This window comes from Pan paniscus, chromosome 19 (assembly GCF_029289425.2).
Source record: "Pan paniscus chromosome 19, NHGRI_mPanPan1-v2.0_pri, whole genome shotgun sequence".
NCBI lineage: Eukaryota > Metazoa > Chordata > Mammalia > Primates > Hominidae > Pan > Pan paniscus.
The window spans coordinates 75,361,354-75,381,901 of record NC_073268.2 but is presented as its reverse complement, the minus strand read 5'-3'; the positions used below and the strand labels follow the sequence as shown (position 1 = coordinate 75,381,901).

The 20,548-nt window shown below is 43.0% G+C and overlaps 2 protein-coding genes across 2 annotated transcripts in view; both read right to left on the bottom strand.

The window, feature by feature from the left end:
- Positions 1–900: 900 nt before the first annotated feature.
- SMG8 (SMG8 nonsense mediated mRNA decay factor) lies at positions 901–6,768 on the bottom strand. The gene is made up of 4 exons (XM_003817359.5): positions 4,361–6,768; positions 3,651–3,796; positions 2,534–3,406; positions 901–1,333 (listed from the first exon to the last, which is right to left on the bottom strand). Exons 1-4 carry the CDS (start codon positions 6,117–6,119, stop codon positions 1,136–1,138), a joined length of 2,976 nt encoding a protein of 991 aa, XP_003817407.1. The 5' UTR covers positions 6,120–6,768; the 3' UTR covers positions 901–1,135.
- Positions 6,769–9,473: 2,705 nt separating this feature from the next.
- PRR11 (proline rich 11) overlaps positions 9,474–20,548 on the bottom strand; it is a 49,684-nt gene continuing 38,609 nt past the window's right edge. Inside the window, exons 6-10 of the mRNA XM_008970554.5 lie at positions 19,950–20,048; positions 19,362–19,474; positions 17,207–17,266; positions 17,021–17,117; positions 9,474–13,247 (exon numbers count right to left, since the gene is read on the bottom strand). Of these exons, the coding sequence (XP_008968802.1) occupies positions 13,179–13,247; positions 17,021–17,117; positions 17,207–17,266; positions 19,362–19,474; positions 19,950–20,048 (438 nt within the window). The 3' untranslated portion in view covers positions 9,474–13,178. The remainder of the gene's footprint in view (positions 13,248–17,020; positions 17,118–17,206; positions 17,267–19,361; positions 19,475–19,949; positions 20,049–20,548) is intronic.

Here is a 20,548-nt window from a genome sequence, read left to right as displayed (position 1 = left end):
CAGGAGTTCAAGACCAGCCTGGGCAACTTGGCAAAATCCCACCTCTACTAAAAATACAAAAAATAGCTAGGCGTCATGGCACGTGCCCATAATCCCGGCTACTCAGGAGGCTGAGGCAGGAGAATCACTTGAACCCAGGAGGCGGAGGCTGCAATGAGCCAAGATCCCGCCACTGCACTCCAGCCTGGGTGACAGAGTGAGACTCCGTCTCAAAAAAAAAAAAAAAAAAAGAATAGTTCGCATTAATATACTGGATTAAAAAGTTTAGCTTAGATAATATTCATTTAAAATATGGTATCTCATCAGGCCAAGATAAGAACAAAACCGTTTAACTAAAGTACCAGAATTGTGAGTCAACCAATTGTGCTTTTTTTGGAATTAAATCAAGTATCTTCATATTATTACCAGATAACCTAATGTATCAACTCGTTTAGAAGATAATTTCAAGACTAGTATCTTAAAAAAAATCCCAGCTAGGCTGGGCTTGGTAGCTCATGCCTGTAATCCCAGCACTTTGGGAGGATGAGGTAGGCGGATCACCTCCTGAGGTCAGGAGTTCGAGACCAGCCTGGCCAACGGGGAGAAACCGTCTCTACTAAAAGTACAAAATTAGCCAGGCGTGGAGGCGCATGCCTATAATCCGAGGTATTTGGGAGGCTGAGGCAGGAGAATGGCTTGAACCTGGGAGGCAAAGTCCGCGGTGAGCCGTGATTGCACCATTCCACTGCAGCCTGGGCAACAAGAGTGAAACTCTGTCTCAAAAAAAAAAACCAGCTAAAACATTATTTTAACAAAAACAAAATTTTGGCTCAACATGGTTATGCAACATTCAGTTATAATAGAAACATGTTTAATTATGGAGAGTAAAACAGAAACGAGAAAAAACATATCATCCATGTATTTTATATTCTTTTCTAGAACAACCAATCTTTATTAGAAAGTTGTAGCCACGTTTACAATAAATATCAACAATATAATGAAAAAGTAGAACAAATTAGTTTCCAAATACTGAACTCCTGTAACCAAAACACATTTTGGATTTGGGAAAACACAGTAAACACATACCAAAAACACAGCCACACATACCAAAAACAAAAACCAGCTCAAGTATAGGATTGAACTGGCTGGAAAACACTTATTGTGTTACTGCCTTAAGAACCCCACGGAGCACCTTGTAGCTCATTAACTGCACATTTTCCTTAGGGGGGAAACAAGGTCCTCTCTCAGTCACATATGCATAAGGAAATCTCAAAACCCAAAGGCCATCAGGTGGAAGGGTGATTTCTTGTTTTTCTGGGTAGAATACTGGACATGGTGGTGGGCCTGGCTGAACCTGAAAAACACAGGTAGTATAATTATTTTCACATTTCTCAATATGAAACAACTGAAAGATAAATGCCTAAACAGACGATAGGTTCAAAGAACATACAAGGCCAGACCTGGTGGCTCACGCCTGTAATTCCAGCACTTTGGGAGGCTGAGGCAGGTGAATCACGAGGTCAGGAGTTCGAGACCAGCCTGGCCAACATGGAGAAACCCCATGTCTACTAAAAATACAAAAAATTAGTCGGGTGTGGTGGCGTGTGCCTGTAATCTGTTACTGGGGAGGCTGGGGCAGGAGAACAGCTTGAACCCAGGAGGCGGAGGTGCAGTGAGCTGAGATTGCACCACTGCCCTCCAGCCTGTGCAACAGAGCGAGACTGTCTCAAAAAAACAAACAAATAAATAAATAAAAGAGTATATAAGATTAAGCAGATATGGGTACACTCCTAACTCTAATTGTATCCAACAGTATATTATTTAGTCTCAAATATTATTCTGCTTTTCCCCAGAACTTTTTTTTTTGCAGGGGGAATGGAGTCTTTCTTAGTCACCCAGGCTGGAGTGCAATGGCGCGATCTCGGCTCACTGCAACCTCCGCTTACAGGGTTCAAGTGATTCTCCTGCCTCAGCCTCCCAAGTAGCTGGGATTACAGGCGCCTTCCACCACGCCTGGCTAATTTTTTGTATTTTTAGTAGAGACGGGGTTTCGCCATGTTGCCCAGGCTGGTCTCGAACTCCTGACTTCAGGTGATCCGCCCGCCTTGGCCTCCCAAAGTGCTGGAAATACAGGCGTGACTCACTGTGCCCGGCCTTTTCTCCAGAATTTTAACTTCAAGTTCTGCCTTTGAATGAAATGATGTGAATTGATAGCATGAACAGATTAAAATACCCACAATGTATTTTTTAAAAAACAGAATATTAGGTATGGAAGGTATTTAAATTTAAGACCTGTTTAATTAAATAATTCGTTTTTTAATTTAATTTTTTGTAGAGATACAAGTCTCACTATGTTGCTCAGGCTGGTCTTAAACTCCTGGGCTCGAGCAATCCTCCCACCTTGGCCTCCCAAAGTTCTGGGATTACAAGCATGAGCCACTGCCCTCAGCCTGAAATAATTAGTTTTGAGGCTAACTTGTACTTTTTAAAATCAATCAAAACAAACATCAGCATTTTTTACTTGTCTGGGGCTGCAGAGGGTTATATTTCTTACCTGAGGCATTAGTATTATCTGCAAAGGAGCATCAGGAACCACAACAAAAAGCCTCATAAGTTGAGCATAATGAGGTTTCAGCCCTCTACCTTGAGAGGATGACAGAATATATAAGGGCATGTCACTATTTAGGGCTTTTAAAGCTGATTCCTTTGGCCCACTTCCCATTACTTTCATTACTTTGTCAGGCCCAGAGCACATGAATCTCCGACCTCGAGAGTCTTCATATTCAAAGCCCACAAAAGCTCGAGCTATGTCATCTCGCCGTCTTCCTCTTCCCATTACAACCGCACTTCTCTTTCCAGGAATAGCTTTATTTGGAGCAGGCCAAGAGTTTGTGTCTAAGTCTCCTTCATCTTCAGCTCTAGTCCTGATGACAATGTCCCAAGGCATAAGATAATTTGTTCCTGGAATAAAGCCCTGTTGGTCCAAACCTGTATGAAAGTTATAAGACTTAGCAGGGCCTAGTTTAACCAAAGACCAGCTGGAGAATTTGGGTAGGAGACCTTTAGGGCAATTTGAATGTAGCATGCCTGGGAGATACTCAACTGTGGATGCCTGTCGATCAACCAAGTTTGGTCTCTTCTCAGTTTTCACTTCTACTTGACCATGAACTTCTGGATTATCTCCTCCTGCTTGTGGATCAGCTGGATAGGTACCTAAGCTATCTGTGGATTGGCCCAAACTCAAAGCTAAACTCAGGCTCGTGCTCTCTCCTTGGGTTTGAGGTTCTTTTTCTTTAAGTTTATCAGCATCCGAATCTGGAGGAGCAGGAGAGGATTCATTTTTAGCAGGAGCAGGATCTGGAGTACTTGGTTCAAATACTGGGAAATTGATATGATCCAATTTTCCACAACACTTTTCTTCCAGAAGCTATAGAGGGTAAGAAAAAAAATCCAGTAAGTTTTTCATTTTAAATAATACATTCTTCATTCTAACAAGATCAATAATTGATGTGTAAGTAAATATGTACACATAAAGAACTTGCTCTTGTTTATATATTATACTGCAGTTGCATTTGCTTTTCTACTTACTCTGCTATTGAAAATATGTTTTTACTCAGATGATATTTAACAAAAAAAGACAGAAGAGGAAGAAGAAAAAATTCAGAGTCTACCTGATAGAAGTCATAATTGGCTGCTTTGATATCAAAGGGATCATCTCGAGGTGCTTGTTTCCTTCCACAGTTGCAAGCACCAGTAGATCGAGCTCGGCTATTGTGATATAGCACAGGCGGATTTCTATCAGCCTCTGGTTTTTCTCCTGGAAAATATAACAGCCACTATTAATTTCACAAACACAATGTGCAAATTTACTTTGCATTCTACAACATCTAACCCCACAAATACTCCCAATAGTTCTTTGGAAAGAAAAACAAACAAAAACCTTACCTAAATACACATAACAGAAGAAGCAAGTGAAAGTATATAAAATAATTTATATTATAAATCTAAAGTTTAGAGTTTTTAAGTGAATTTTTCCTCCTGCTACCATTATCATGTACCATCATCTAACATAACATTCATTTTAGTTCTACAAATCCTCCAAGGCAAAAGTGTTAATATGAGATGTCTGAAATTTTATACTACTTAATAATTCTCACTTACCAATTCACTAGGACGTATCCTTTAAATGAAAAAAAATAAGAAAGTAGTCATAGCTGATATTTTCCTTTTACAGCAGGAGAGAAAACGTATAGCTGATGCACCTAAATTTCTGTAGGGCTCTTTCTAAAATATCAATACATAGTGAACAGACTATCTTAAAACAAGAATGAAAACACAGCTCAAAGTTTTTATTTCAAAATGCTGAAAAAATTTTAGCTACCTGATTTAGGTAATGAGTGAAATTTGTGCACACAGTGTTGATCAGTTAAACTCCTCTCCTCACAGAGCTGATGGCCATTGCTCCAAAATTTGTAGCAGTCCTCATGTAACTGCATGGCGTATTTGTGAAATGCTGGACCTCTAGCATGTTGACTGTACACTCGAAGAGCCTGGGCAAGCTGATTCTTATGGACAGTCATTGTGTAATTATGAGGCAAATTTGACTGGTAGGCACTGTGGGCCATGGGTAAAGCTTTTTGGCATCGGTTTTCTGAGAATTTTGTGTCAATATCCAAAAATCCTTCCAAGACTTTAATACTGCTTAAAATCTTAGATGTTAGCTCTCCAGTGGGTGACCCCAAGTCCTCCTCTTTCCCATCAATAGCCACCTCATACAGTTTTGAAGCTGCTGAGATCCACTTCTGATAAGTAGGAAGTTCAAAATGGGAAGGCTGTGGGTTCCTGCCCACACTGTCATCGAAACCTTTCTTGCTTAGAACTAGCTCCACATGCTGCCATAGGAATTCCCGAAGAGTGAAATCCACTAGCTGGCCTGAAGAACTGGAACTGCTGCTGTCAATGTGAAAGGAAAGTTGTTGTCGGCTGTGCTGCCTCATCACCTGGTATCGCCTAGGCCCAGAAAGGGGTGCAGGCACCAGCAAAGATTCCGGGTCCTTCACAGTACAATGACTCCTAAGTTGGTCCAGCAACATACCTACTGGGTCCTCCTCCTGGCTTCCGGGTACTATGTACACGAAAGCTTGGTTGGCAGGCACAGTAAAGAGGCAGTTGATGCTCTGATTAGTCAAGACACGACTCTTCCGGAAGATTCTATAGATCTGGTCCTCCAGGGCATGCTGCAGCCTCCTTTTGGGAGAATGTTTCTTGGGCTTGTCTGGATGAGCTGGGTCTTGGTTCCGAGGAGGTTCTACCTTGAGGGCTCCATTGAGTTGAAAGAGGAAAAGGAGTCTAGGTGGGCAAGGTCGGCAATTTAGCTTCCAGTCTTTGCCAACTGGACAATCCTTAATGGCTGTTTTAAGGAGCGGCAGGACCTTCTGTCTCAGCCCATCCAGGGCTCTGAATACTCGATCATAAGTGATATCAAAGGAGCAAGTGGGATGGACCAGAAGCAAGATATGACAGACAGAGAATAGGTAAAGGAGACTGAGGCACTGCAGCTTCTCTTGATGCTTCCAGAACTCGTGTGCTTCTGCATGAGGTAAAGAGAGTCCACCTCCAGCTTCCCCGCTCTGAAGAGCCCGACAAGCCCGGAGAAGCTGTGAATTGTCACAGATGGAGGTGAGGAGAAGATACAGAACTTTGCTTTCCTGATTGTAGTAGGCCTGCAGAAGGCTGTAGTCCTGGGAGCCTGCCTCAGTTCGGTTACCTTCCGCGACAGCTCCACTTCCCCGAACTGAACCCCCGGCTGCAGCCCCAGGGTCCTCGGCTCCACCGGCCTCACCCACGGCGCCAGCCTCAGTTCTGATTCCAGGTCCTGGATCCCCAGGATCTTGGTGGCGAAAGAGAGGAAAGACCTGTCGGTCGCACACGGTATTCACAAGAGAGAACTTCTCGGAATTCAGGCGTAGAGCCGTCTTGCCGAAGATTCCCACAACGCAGATCTCATCCTCCCGCCATGGAGGCTCCGGTCCGCCAGCCGCGCTCCCTCCGCCCTCAGTAGGGGACCCTCCGGGACTTTCAGAGCCCATCCAGGCTGACGCTCCCATTAGAAGGTCTCGCAAGCTCACGGGACCAGCCATAGTGCAGAGCCTTCTCTAGAGTCCTTCCGGTCCGTTAGTAAAACCGACCGGCTTTCGTCCAATTTTGAAATCCTTCCTCCGCTTCTTCAGTTCCTGCTTTCCCGTCACTTGAGTTCCGCCTCCTCTTCTCCTCCCCTAGTTTGTTTCCTCAACTGTAGGAATTGAGATATCAAAAACAAAAAACAAAAAAACAAAACAAAACTGGGGACTACTGCGGTGGCTCACGCCTGTAATCCTAGCACTTTGGGAGGCCGAGGCGGGCGGATCACCTGAAGTCAGGAGTTCGAGACCAGGCTGGCCAACATGGTGAAACCCCATCTCTACTAAAAATACGAAAATTAGCCGGGCGTGGTGGCGGGCGCCTGTAATCCCAGCTACTCGGGAGGCTGAGGCAGGACAATCGCTTGAACCCGGGAGGCGGAAGTTGCAGTGAACCGAGATCACACCATTGCACTCCAGCCTGGGCAACAAGAGCGAAAACCGTCTAAAAAAAAAAAAAAAAAGCAAAAATTACGCGTGGTGGCGCATACCTGTAGTTCCAGCTGCTCAGGAGGCTGAGGCAGGAGAATTGCTCGAACCAGGAGGTGGAGGTTGCAGTGAGCCGAGATCACCCCGCTGCACTCCAGCCTGGGCGACAGAGTGAGACTCCGTCTCAAAAAAAAAAAAAAAAAAAAAAAAAAAAAAAAAAAAAAAAAAATTGCGAAATATCTTTGTATGTAAATTATAACTTGCAGAACCTCTCTAACTAGAAGGCATATTCACAAATAGCTGCCAGGATAAAACTTACAACCAGATTTAAATGTATAATTATAACGTTTATTATTCTGGGGTTTTGTAAAAAATAAAAATATTTGAATCTAAAAAAATTATCTATAGCACTATACAATAACATGACTGAATCTTTAAAATAAATGTTGATTGAAAGAAATCAGAAACAAAAGTGTATATACCCTATAATTCCTTTTTTTTTTGAGATGCAGTCTTGCTCTGTGGCCAGGCTAGAGTTCAGTGGCGCGATCTCGACTCACTGCAACCTCCGGCTTCCCGGTGCAAGTGATTCTCTTGCCTCAGCCTCCCAAGTAGCTGGGATTATAGGTGCGTGAGACCACACCCAGCTAACTTTTGTATTTTTAATAGAGACAGGATTTCACCATGTTGGCCAGGATAGTCTCAATCTCCTGATCTCATGATCTGCCCGCCTTGGCCTCCCAAAGTGGTGGGATTACAGGCGAGAGCCACTGCGCCAGGCCTGATTTTATTTCTATAGAGTTCAAAAGCAAGCAAAATAAACCATTGCATTTAGGGGTGTGTTCTTACTAAAAGCAAGGAAATATTTATTGTACCAAGTAGGTCAGTGATTACTTAGTGAGGGAAGGGATTATGATATGATATATATATTATATATATACATAATAATATATATTATATATACATAATAATATATATTATATATATACATAATAATATATATTATATATATTTTGAGACAGAGTCTTGCTCTGTTGCCCAGAGTGGAGTACAGTGGCGCAATCTAAGCTCACTGCAAACTCCACCTCCCAGGTTCAAGTGATTCTACTGCCTCAGCCTCCCAAGGAGCTGGGATTACAGGTGCACCACCATGGGCGGCTAATTTTTGTATTTTTAGTAGAGATGGTGTTTCACCATGTTGGCCAGGCTGGTCTCGAACTCCCGACCTCACATCATCCACCCACCTCGGCCTCCCAAAGTGCTGGGATTACAGGTGTCAGCCACCACACCTCGCCTCCGGCCTAAAATTTTTTTTTTTTTTTTTTTTGTGAGACAGAGTCTCACTCTGTCACCCAGGCTGGAGTGCAGTGGTGCTATCTGGGATCACTGCAACCTCCATCTCCTATTCTCTGTCTCCGTCTCCTCAAGCAATTCTTCTGCCTCAGCCTCCCAAGTAGCTGGGATTACAAGCACGTACCACCACGCCCACCTAAACTTGTATTTTTAGTAGAGGTGGGGTTTCCCCACTTTAGCCAGGCTGGTCTCGAACTTCCAACCCCAGGTGATCTGCCCACCCCGGCCTCCCAAAGTGCTGGGATTATAGGTTTGAGCCATCACGCTCGGCATTGATTTTTTAATTCATATATTTTCTATACTTACTATATACTTTTTTGTTTTTTTGAGACAGAGTCTCGCTCTGTTGCCCAGGCTGGAGTGCAGTGGCGTGATCTCAGCTCCCTGCAAGCTCCGCCTCCCGGGTTCATGCCATTCTCCTGCCTCAGCCTCCCAAGTAGCTGGGACTACAGGCGCCTGCCACCACGCCTGGCTAATTTTTTGTATTTTTAGTAGAGACCAGGTTTCACCGTGTTAGCCAGGATGGTCTTGATCTTCTGACCTCATGATCCACCCACCTTGGGCTCCCAAAGTGCTGGGATTACAGGCGTGAGCCACTGCGCCCGGCCAATATATACTTTTCTATAGGTATTATTATTTCTAGTTAAAAAAAAGGTTAAAAAGGGAAAAACCAAAACTTTTATTAATCTTTATTTAAAGATGCAAGGTAGAACACATTTTAACACTGTACAATGGCAGTAGCAGCTTTGCAAATGTTTATCTATATGGACTTTTTTTTCCTGCCTGGCTTCATTATATAGCAAAGCATTTTTCTTTTTTCTTTCTTTCTTTTTTTTTTTTGAGACAGCATCTTGCTCTGTCACCCAGCAGGCTGGAGTGCAGGTGGTATGAACACTGCTCGCTGCAGCCTCAACCTCCTGGACTCAAGTGATTCTCCCACCTCAGTCTCCCGAGTAGCTGGGACTACAGGCACATGCCACCATGCCCGGCTAATTTTTTGTTTTTTGTAGAGACAGGGTCTTGCAATGTTGCCCAGACTGGTTTCAAACTCTTGGCCTCAAGTGATCCTCCCGCCTCAGCCTCCCAAAGTGCTGGGATTACAGGTGTGAGCCACTGTGCCTGGCCCCCAAGCCTATAATTTTTTAATTTATATATTTTTCTATACTTAACATATACTTTTTTTTTTTTTTGAGACAGTTTCGCTCTTGTTGCTCAAGCTGGAGTACAATGGGGCGATCTCGGCTGACTGCAACCTTTGCCTCCCAGGTTCAAGCCATTCTGGCTCAGCCTTCCCAGTAGCTGGGATTACAGGTGTCTGCCACTACGCCCGGCTAATTTTTGTATTTTTAGTAGAGACAGGGTTTCACCATGTTGGCCAGACTGGTCTCGAACTCTTGACCTCAGGTGATCTGCCTGCCTCGGCCTCCCAAAGTGCTGGGATTATAGGCATGAGCCACCGCACCCGGCCAACATTTACTTTTCTATAGGTATTATATTTCTAGTTTAAAAAAAAGGTTAGAAAGAGAAAACCCAAAACTTTTATTAATCTTTATTTTAAAACATAACCAGATGCACCTTGGTTGTTTACATTCTCTGGTTGCCATTCAGTCTCAAAGTAAACACCGGGAGCATATGATAAATCGTAGTTTAAGGAAGCCATAGCACTTACAGAGTTCTCAAATGGTTATAATATAAAATCTGTCATAAAAATCAGTAAAAGATGCAAGGTAGAACACATTTTAACACTGGTACAATGGCAGTAGCAGCTTTGCAAATGTTTGTCTATATGATTTCCACAGGACTTTTTTTTTTTGCCTGGCCTCATTATGTAGCAAAGCATTTTTTCTTTTCTTTTTGAGATGGAGTCTTGCTCTGTTACCCAGCAGGCTGGAGTGCAGTGGTATAAACACAGCTCACTGCAGCCTCAACCTCCCAGGCTCAAGTGATTCTCCCACCTCAGTCTCCTGAGTAGCTGGGACTACAGGCACACATCACCGCTCCTGGCTAATTTTTCGTTTTTTGTAGAGTTGGGGTCTTGCAGTGTTGCCCAGGCTTGTTTTGAACTCTTGGCCTCAAGCAATCCTCCTGCCTTAGCCTCCCAAAGTGCTAGGATTATAGGTGTGAGCCACTGCACTGGGCCATAAAGCATTTTTTTTTTCTTTTTTTTGACACAGTCTCTCACTCTGTTGTCCAGACTGGAGTGGAGTGGTGTGATCTTGGCTCACTGCAACCTTCACCTCCAGGATGCACATAATTCTCATGCTTTAGCTTCCTGAGTAGCTGGGGCTATAGGCACATGCCACCACGCCTGGATAATTTTTATTTTTATTTTTGGTAGAGACGGGGTTTCACCATGTTGGCCAGGCTGGTCTCAAACGTCTGACCTCAAGTGATTTGCCCGCCTCAGCCTCCCAAAGTGCTGGGATTACAGGCGTGAGCCACTGTGCCAGGCCTTTTTTTTTTTTTTTTTTTGAGGCAGGTCTGGCTCTGTTGCCCAGGATGGAATACAGTGGCACAATCTCAGCTCACTGCAACCTCTACCTCCGGGGTCCAAACCATCCTCCCACCTCAGCCTCACAAGTAGCTGGGACTACAGGCGCACAACATCACACCTGGCTAATTTTTTTGATTTTTGGTAGAGACGGAGTTTTCATCATGTTGCCCAGGCTGGTCTCAAACTCCTGAGCTCAAGTCATCCACCTGCCTTGGCCTCCTAAAGTCCTGGGATTACAGGCGTGAGCCATGGTGCCCGGCCCTAGCATTTTTTTAATGATCTCTTATCCCACAAGAATGGTCAAGTCATTTAGCATTAAATGAATAGAGTACACAGTGGTTTACAATATTATAAACATTATAAGCGCCCCATAAAATATTATTGTTATAAATACTCAACTGCTTTATTCTCAGTGATTATTCCCTTTATTTTTACATAATGTAAATGTAGCTAGCAGGTTTTAAAAAAAAACTTTTACTAGAAGCTGATATATATATCTCTTAACGTCACTACCCATTTAATTTTTTTTTTTTTTTTTTGAGACAGGGTCTCTTGCTCTGTCACCCAGGCTGGAGTGGCAGTGTTGCAATCTCGGCTCACTGCAACCTCTGCCTCCCAGGTTCAAGTAACTGGGACTACAGGTGCGTGACACCACACCTGGCTAATTTTGTATTTTTAGTAGAGATGGGATTTCACCATGTTGGCCAGGCTGGTTTCGAAGTCCTGACCTCAAGTAATCCGCCTGCCTCGGCCTCCACAAGTGCTCGGATTACAGGCATGAGCAACCGCACCCGGACGCCTGTTTAATTTTCATCCATAAATGTGTTATAAATATAGATGTGGATCTCTGGCCGGGCGTGGTGGCTCACGCCTGTAATCTCAGCACTTTGGGAGGCTGAGATGGGTGGATCACCTGAGGTGAGGAGTTCAAGACCAGCCTGGCCAACATAGTGAAACACCATCTTTACTAGAAATACAAAAATTAGTCAGGCATGGCAGTGCGCGCCTGTAATCCCAGCTACTCAGGAGGCTGAGGCAGGAGAATTGCTTGAACCTGGGAGGTGGAGGTTGCAGTGAGCCAAGATTGCGCCACTGCACTCCAGCCTGGGTGACAGAGTGAGACTTCATCTCAAAACAAAACAAAACAAACAAACAAACAAACAAACAAAAATCTCTATATATAGATGTGGGTCTCAAAAACAGGACTGCCTCTTAGGTGGTAAACACTGTCCCCAGGTCTGCTTTCTAGTCTGGTGACTTTACAACAACACTCTATTTGGCATCTCAATGCAATATTTATCTGTAGAAATACAGTCTTTCTGGGGAGTTGCTTTTTACTTTTTAGAGATGAGTTCTTGCTCTGTTGCCAATGCTGGAGTATAGTGGAACAATCATAGCTCACCATAGCTTCAAACTCTTGGGCTCAAGTGATCCTCCCACCTCAGCTTCACAAGTAACTTGGACACTTAGACTACAGGTGTGCGTCACCATGCCTGGATAATTTTAAATTTTTGATAGAGACAGGGTCTCGCTATGTTTCCCAGGCTGTATTACTGTCTTTGATTACATAGGTCAGTGACAACAGGGAACTAGGTCTCACAGTGACCTGCTATTGATTTCAGAGATTCCTTGGCAAGGCATTGTCGAAAATATAAGGTTCATGTTGAAGTTGTCATAAAATTTTTATGTAGCTGTATAAATGTGGACAGCAGATATAAAAATAAGGAATACCTTAGACTTCTGTAAGCCAGATATGAGTACCTACCTAAGATGCTAGAAATGATATTCTAATTAAAATTTTTTTTTAATTTTTAGAGATGGGGTCTTGCTATGTTGCCCAGGCTGGAGTAGAGTGGCTATTCACAGGCATAATTATAGTGCACTACAGCCTCAAGTGATCCTCCCTTCTCAGCTTCCTAAGTAGCTGGGACTATAGGCATGTGTCACCACAGCTGGCTGATTTTTGTATTTTTAATAGAGATGGGGTCTCCCTGTATTATGTTGCCCAGGCTAGTCTTGAATTCCTGGGCTCAAGCAATCCTCCCACCTTGGCCTCCCAAAGTGCTGGGATTACAGGTATGAGCCAAGAGGCTATTTTTTTACTGTCATAACTGCACCTATACAGTACAAACTAGAGTTATCTAGTTAAATTTGAACAACCTCTCTAATCTAAATTGGGTAATTCCAGGATAAACATCACTTTGGAGATTGTATTTTCCCATCTGGTTCTCTTAATCATCATGCAAACTAGAAAATATCCAAATATCTGTATATACACTTTATATCACAGTATGTGTGGGCTCCATACATACTCTAATTCTCCAAATGCAATTATATTAGTATATCTATATAAACCCTACTACATTAAAAAAAAGGATTTGGGTGGGTTTTTTTTGTTGTTTGTTTGTTTTTGTTTCGCTCTTGTTGCTCAGGCTGGAGTGCAATGACGCGATCTTGGCTCACTGCAACCTCTGCCTCTTGGGTTCAAGCAATTCTCCTGCCTTAGCCTCCCGCATAGCTGGGATTACAGGCACCCGCCACTATGCCCAGCTAATTTCTGTATTTTTAGTGGAGAAGGAGTTTCACCATGTTGGCCAGGCTGGTCTCAAACTCCTGACCTCAGGTGATCCACCTGCCTCAGCCTCCCAAAGTGCTGGGATTACAGGTGTGAGCCACTGCACCCAGCTGGGTGTTTTTATCTGTATTTGTTATGGATCATCTCATGGAGTGAGGCAGAGTTGGCATCAGTTTTGTTCATCAAAGCTGCTTGTAGAAAGTGGCAGAGTTGGAGTTGGGCTTCTAGGGTGAGCCAGCTATAAAAAAAAAAAAGTCCCAATTATAATATCAATTATATTCCTGTGATAAGTACAACTCTCCTTCTTTCTCAACAGAACCCAGAATTTTTGCATGGCAACACTGCATTCAGATTGTAAAAACCACTTTTCCCAGTTTCTCTGATGCAATCAGAAGTTCCTGGATAGGGCTTCTTTGAAGAAATGAGGCATAGCTTAATTAACATTTGCCTTTCTCCTTCTCTTGCCTAGAATGTGGACATGAGGCTTCAGGAAATGTAGCCATTTTGTATTAAGAGGATAAAAACCACACATTAAGGATGGAAGAACAGTGATTATATGGTGAAGCCACTGTATTATAGTTGTGGAATTCCTACTGCCCAAAGAAATATTTAAATTAAAAAAATAAGTCCGGGAGCTAAGCTATGAGGATGCAAAGGCATAAGAATGATACAGTGGACTTTGCGGACTTGGGGGAAAGGGTGGGGTGGGGTGAGGGATAAAAGACTATACATTGGGAACAGTGTACACTGGCTGGGTGATGGGTGTGCCAAAATCTCAGAAATCACCACTAAAGAACTAATTCGTGTAACCAAACACTTTCTGTTCCCCCAAAACGTATTGAAATAAAAAATAAATTAAAAAAAAAAAAGATAGTTGTGGGCCGAGGACGGTGGCTCACGCCTGTAATCCCAGCACTTTGGGAGGCCGAGACAAGAGGATCACTTGAGCCCAGGAGTTTGAGACCAGCCTGGGAGATATAGTGAGACTTCGTCTATAAATTTTAAAAAAACAGGCTGGGCCCGGTGGCTCACGCCTGTAATCCCAGCACTTTGGGAGGCCGAGGCAGGTGGATCACAAGGTCAGGAGATCGAGACCATCCTGGCTAACACGGTGAAACCCTGTCTCTACTAAAAATACAAAAAATTAGCCGGGCGTGGTGGCGGGCGCCTGTAGCCCCAGCTATTTGGGAGGCTGAGGCAGGAGAATGGTGTGAACCCAGGAGGCAGAGCTTGCAGCGAGCCAAGATTGCGCCATTGTACTCCAGCCTGGGCGACAGAGTGAGACTCCGTCTCAAAAAAAATTAAAATAAAATAAAATAAATGAGTTAGTTGTATATATTAAAAAAAAAAGTCCTAATTTATTTATTTATTTGTCAAGGCAGAGTCTTGCTATATCGCCCAGGATGGTTTCAAATTCCTGGCCTCAAGCGACTTTCCGGCCTTAGCCTCCCAAAGCACTGGCATTACAGGTATGAGCCACTACACTCTGCCATGTCCCTATTTGATTAAACCACTATAGTCAGATTTCTGATACCTGAAGCCAATGCAAAACCTGATACAGTTGCTTCACAGTTTAAGAAAAAAAGAAGCCTAAGGGTTGGGTGGGATAAGTCATCTATATCTAACAACAACTTTAACTAGACATCCTCATCCTGAGTAGATTTTGGCAGCACAACATATGCCATAGGTCTTATCTGTGATTTTTGTTGTTGTTCAATATGTGGCTTTACAATTTATTATCGTTTATCCATTTCCAGAGTTCTCAACTCACTGTACCTGCTATGAAGTGGGGGCAGTGACAACAAGGATCTTAGAGCTAAACAGAAAAAGCAAGGGGCTAAGACCTGTGAGGCCTCGTCCCTTTGCTCCTGCCCTTCACAATTTTGGGTATCACCAAGGAACTTGATTAGGGGTAGCATGCTCTAAGAGGAGGAAAGAAGAACCTGGTCACATCTCCACTACACAGAAAGCTGTATAGTGCCCAGTAGGACCAAGTTGATTGGTAAGAGAGAAATTATATTGTCCCACAAAAAGCACTGATTCTCAAACACGGAACAAAAGGAAGACAATATTGGGGTGGAAAGTGTCAGCAGTGGAGTCTGCTACGTCCCTGCATCCAGAGAGAGAACGAACTATAAACTTTAAAGCCAAAGATGCCAGCAGCCCTGTGTTCCAGCACTCCAGCAGGGGCAGCCGACGGATGGCTGTTCTTCACAGATCTAATGATAGAGGCAATTAGGGAGATGACTAAGATCAACAGGGTTTGGAAGAAGTCACACCAGGGCCAGCTGATCTACTGGGTTGGGTATGTGGTTGTATATGAATGTGACAAAGAAAGCTCTCAAGACCTTTTCCTTTCAACTCTGCAGGGTCTGACTCCTAACTACATCTCCATCTCTGTCTTTCACCACCACTGGGCTCCCTCTCTGTGTTACAGCCACACTGGTCACTTCTCAGTTCCTTGAATAGGCCATGATCCCTCACCCCATGGAACTCTTACGAATGTTGTTCTTTTTGCCTGGAACTCTCTCCTTCCTGACACTCATGGTGGACCCACCCCACAGTTACCCTATCCAGTAAATGCCTCTTCCTTCTTCGACTCTCACCTCAAGCATCATCACTTCCTAAGGGAGTCCCTCCTAGATCATCCAGGCTAGATCAAGTTCCTCTCTGGGTTCCCACAGAACCTCATTCCTTTCCTTCACAGCACATACTGCCATGTGATATTATACAAATATGGGATTATTTGATGAATGCCTATTTTCCCCACTAGACTGAAAGCTTCAAGACAGTAATCTGTATCTGTTTTTGCTTACCACTATATTCCCAGTACTTCAACACACTGCTGGGCATATAGGAAGTGCTTAGTAAATATTTACTAAAAATATGTACTAAAGGGATTAATAAAATCAGACATTTACAGATAGACATGATAATCCTACCTATAGTTCTTTTTTTTCTTTTTTTGAGACAGGGTCTCACTCCGTCACCCAGGCTGGAGTGCAGTGGTGCAGTCTTGGCTCACTGCAACCTCCGTCTCCTGGGTTCAAGCGATTCTCATGCCTTAGCCACCCAAGTAGCTGGGATTACAGGCACGAGTCACCATACATGGCTAATTTTTTTTTTTGAGACTAAGTCTCGCTCTGTCACCCAGGCTGGAGTTCAGTGGCACAATCTTGGCTGACTGCAACCTCTGCCTCTCAGGTTCAAGTGATTCTCCTGCCTCAGCCTCCCGAGTAGCTGGGACTACAGGCATCTGCCACCACACCTTGCTAATTTTTGTATTTGGGGTAGAGACGGGGTTTCACCATGTTGGTCAGGCTGGTCTCAAACTCCTGAGCTCATGATTCACCTGCCTCGGCCTTCCAAAGTGCTGGGATTACAGGCGTGAGCCACCGCGCCCGGCCATTTTTGTATTTTTTTAGTGGAGACAGGGTTTTGTCATGTTGGCCACGCTGGTCTCAAACTCCTGGCCTCATGTGATCTGCCCACCTTGGCCTCCCAAAGTGCTGAGATTACAGGCATGAGCCACTCAGTGTGCCCGGCCAATCCTACCTGTATTTTATAGAATTTTATGAAGCCTAAATATGAAAATACTTTGCAAAATACGGTACCATTTAAAAATTATTGTTACTAAGAAAGCTGCTTTAAATTATGATCATAAATTATGATTATGATTATTTATTTGAGACAGGGTCTTGCTTTGTCACCCAGACTGGAGTGCAGTGGTGCAATCACAGCTCACTGCAGCCTTGACCTCCTGGGCTCAAGTGATCCTCCAACACAGCTTCCCAAGTAGCTGGAACTACAGGCATGCACCACCACGCCTGGCTAATTTTTTGTATTTTTTGTAGAGACAGAGTTTCACCATGTTGCCCATCTTGAACTGCTAGGCTCAAGCAATCTCCCCACCTCAGCCTCCCAAAGTGTTAGGATTACAGTCATGAGCCACCACACCAGGCCAAATTATTTTCAAGCAAAGGAACCAATATTCTTTTCCTAAAGGGTTACCTGAAACTTTCTCCTTAAGGCCTGCGTCATCACTGGAGTCAGTCCTGTTCCTGTTTCCATATTTTCTTTATTGGTAAGAGGGGTTCCACCTGGGCTCCTGCAAAGGTATTGAAAATAACAGTAGCTGTGTTTTATGGCAACTTTAAAAATGGACGTAGAAGGCATAAAGATATGAGAGTGTATTACCTCTCTACATCGACTTTTCTAAGCAGTTTCCGCAGATCCATCTGACTTTTTCCAGGAGTGCTGATAAAACAAAGATATAAAAATTAGAACTTTGGGAGGCTGAGGCAGGTGGATCACAAGGTCAGGAGATCAAGACCATCCTTGCTAACACGGTGAAACCTCGTCTCTATTAAAAATACAAAAAATTAGCCAGGTGTGGTGGTGGGTGCCTGTAGTCCCAGCTACTCGGGAGGCTGAGGTAGAAGAATGGCGTGAACCCGGAAGGCAGAGCTTGTAGTGAGCCAAGATTGCACCACTGCACTCCAGCCTGGGCAATAGAGCAAGACTCTGTCTCCAAAAAAAAATAAAAATTAGAACTTGCCAGATTTTATTATTTTTTTCCCAAAGGAAAGCAATCATTTCTATAGGCAACATCCTAGAAAGTAGTTCTATATGTTACATTAAAAAATAGCAGTAGAAGCAGGGTGCGGTGGCTCACGCCTGTAATCCTAGCACTTTAGGAGGCTGAGGCAGATGGATCACGAGGTCAGGAGTTCATGACCAGCCTGGCCAAGATGGTGAAACCCCATCTCTACTAAAAATACGAAAATTAGCTGGGCGTGGTGGCGGGTGCCTGTAATCCCAGCTACTCGGGAGGCTGAGGCAGAGAATTGCTTGAACCTGGGAGGCGGAGGTTGTAGTGAGCCGAGCTTGCGCCACTACTCCAGCCTGGGTGACAGAGCTCCTTCTCAAAAAAAGAAAAAAAGAAAAAAAATAGCAGTAGATGCCGATGGGAACATAAGATGATATAGCCATTCCAATATGTAATACTTCTTGACCCAGGAGTTACATGTGTAAGAATCCATCCTAGGGAAAAACTCAGCCATGTACAGAGTTGATAGGCAAGGATGTCCACTGAAGACTTACAGAAATTAAATGTCATAACCTAAGTCAGGCGCAGTGGCTCACCCCTGAAATCCCAGCACTTTAGGAAGCCGAGGGGGGTGGGTCATTTGAGGTCAGGAGTTTGAGACCACCCTGGCCAACATAGTGAAACCCCGTCTCTATTAAAACATACAAAAATTAGCCAGCACTGTGGCACACGCCTGTAATCCCTGCTACTCAGGAGGCTGAAGCAGGAGAATTGCTGGAACCCAGGAGGTGGAGGTTGCTGTGAGCCGATATTGCATCACTGCACTCCAGTCTGGGCGACAGAGCAAGACTCCATCTCAAAAAATAAAAAAATACAAAAAATAAATAAATAAAACAGGTTGCTTTCAGAAATTATATAATATGAAAACTAGTATGTCTTGGAATCAAGCAAATATGGTATATGTGTGTATCTGTCTGTGTATAATCATATTGTAGATATAGTTTTTCCCATTCAGTATATCATGAACTCTTCCTATCTTTTTGAAAATTAACTTAAAGTGTCATTTTGACATCTTCAAAATATGCAGTTAATTGTATGTAAATTTCATAGATAAAATCCTGTTTTGAGACATTTAGGTTATGATTTTTTTTTTTTTTTTTGAGATGGAGTCTCTCTCTGTTGTCCAGGCTGAAGTACAGTGGCACAATCACTTCTTACTGCAGCCTTGATCTCCTGGGCTCAAGTGATCCTCTTTCTTCAGCCTCCCAAGTAGCTGGGACTACAGGCACACACCACTGCATCTGGCTAATTTTTAATTTAATTAGTTTTTTTAGAGATGGGGCTCTCACTATGTTGCCCAGGCTGGTCTTAAACTCCTAGCCTCAAGCAATCCTCCTACTTCGGCTTCCCAAAGTGGTGGGATTACAGACATAACCCACCATTCCCAGCCTAAAATTCTTGATAGTATATCTTTTTCTCCCAAAATCTGTTATTAAATCAATGCCATATCTTATAATAAATAGCATCTTTAAATGGGGCAATAAACCATATGCCCAGAAAAAGACTAGAATGATAAACAGCAGTATGTTAACAGTGGCTATCTCCAATGATAGGATTATTTAGATAATTTTTGTTTTCTTTTTTAAACTTTTCTGTAGATTTCAGTTTTTCTATAATGAGCATATATAACTTTTAACATTAGAAATACACACAAAAAATCTTTTTTTCCTTTTCTTTAGGCCTTTGTACAACAATATCATTCTTTTAAGTAGTAGTAGAGCATAGCACTGTGCAGTTCCTTACATTAAGACGTTTGTAACTCGAGTCGATAACACTTTGGAGTTAGGTTTCAGGGTAACATGCTGCAAGTCAGAGACAGTAACTAGTGGATTCCGTGCTTTAGGCGATGGTATAAGCTTTAATTATAAAATGAGACATTATTAAAACAAATTTTAAAATATCACTCAAAATGTAAACATGCAAAAACGGCAAATATCTGAGTGCTGAGTTTGTGTAAGATATATCCAGTATTCTACCCAATTTTTATTCCAGAGCTTCAAAGGATGTCTCTACCTCTTCAGACTAAGGGTTGGAAGATAAAATTGCCTAATTAAATCATTTCCTAATATATACATTTTGTTGGGAAATCCAAAACTACTAAAATAAAAACATCAAAAACTTAACTTGAAATGAAATGACTTCTCCCTCCAGCACCCCCGACCCCAATTGTATACAAATTGAGATGAGGTCTTGCCATATTCCCCAGGCTGGTCCTGAACTCCTGGGCTCAAGTGATCCTCCCACCTTGGTCTCCCAAAGTGCTGGGATTATAGGCATGAGCCTATATTGTTAAAAGCAAAAAGAGCATGTATGTGGTCAATGACATCTTACCTTCCTCCTTTCATCTAAACTCTGTGTCTTCTTTAATTTTACAGTCAGCAGATCTTTAACTGTTATCTGCATGGGTCCATCTTTTTTTAATGGTCCAGCCTTAAAATACATGGTAAGGTTAGAATTCAAATTGGAACCAGCACAACTGGTGAAATGCAAATCCAAATCTAGTTTTTAAAGACTCAGAGTTAAGAGGTAACTCTTATCTACCCTAGGAACCTGTCATATTCTTTCTACTCAACCAAGAATAATCCTATTTTTATCACCCATTGAAAAGCATTCATCAAAATGTAAGGCTTCCCCCACCCCGCAATTTTGTTTTTATAAGCTAAGACTTTGCTAACAAATAAGAGATGGACTAGTTTCCTGCAATATTGCATCTTCCCCGGGAGTCATTATAATAAGACAAGAGTTGAAGGAGTTAATCGGGTTAAAGTGAAGTTTTGCTTGAATTACCTAGAAAGATGACTCAGTTTCCACAGAACAAGAATGTATACAATCAGAGAGGTATAATTAGGGCAAATATAACAATAGGCTCCAGGTTTTGTTTTGTGTGTGTGTGTGTGTGTGTGTGTGTGTGTGTGTGTGTGTGTGTGGAT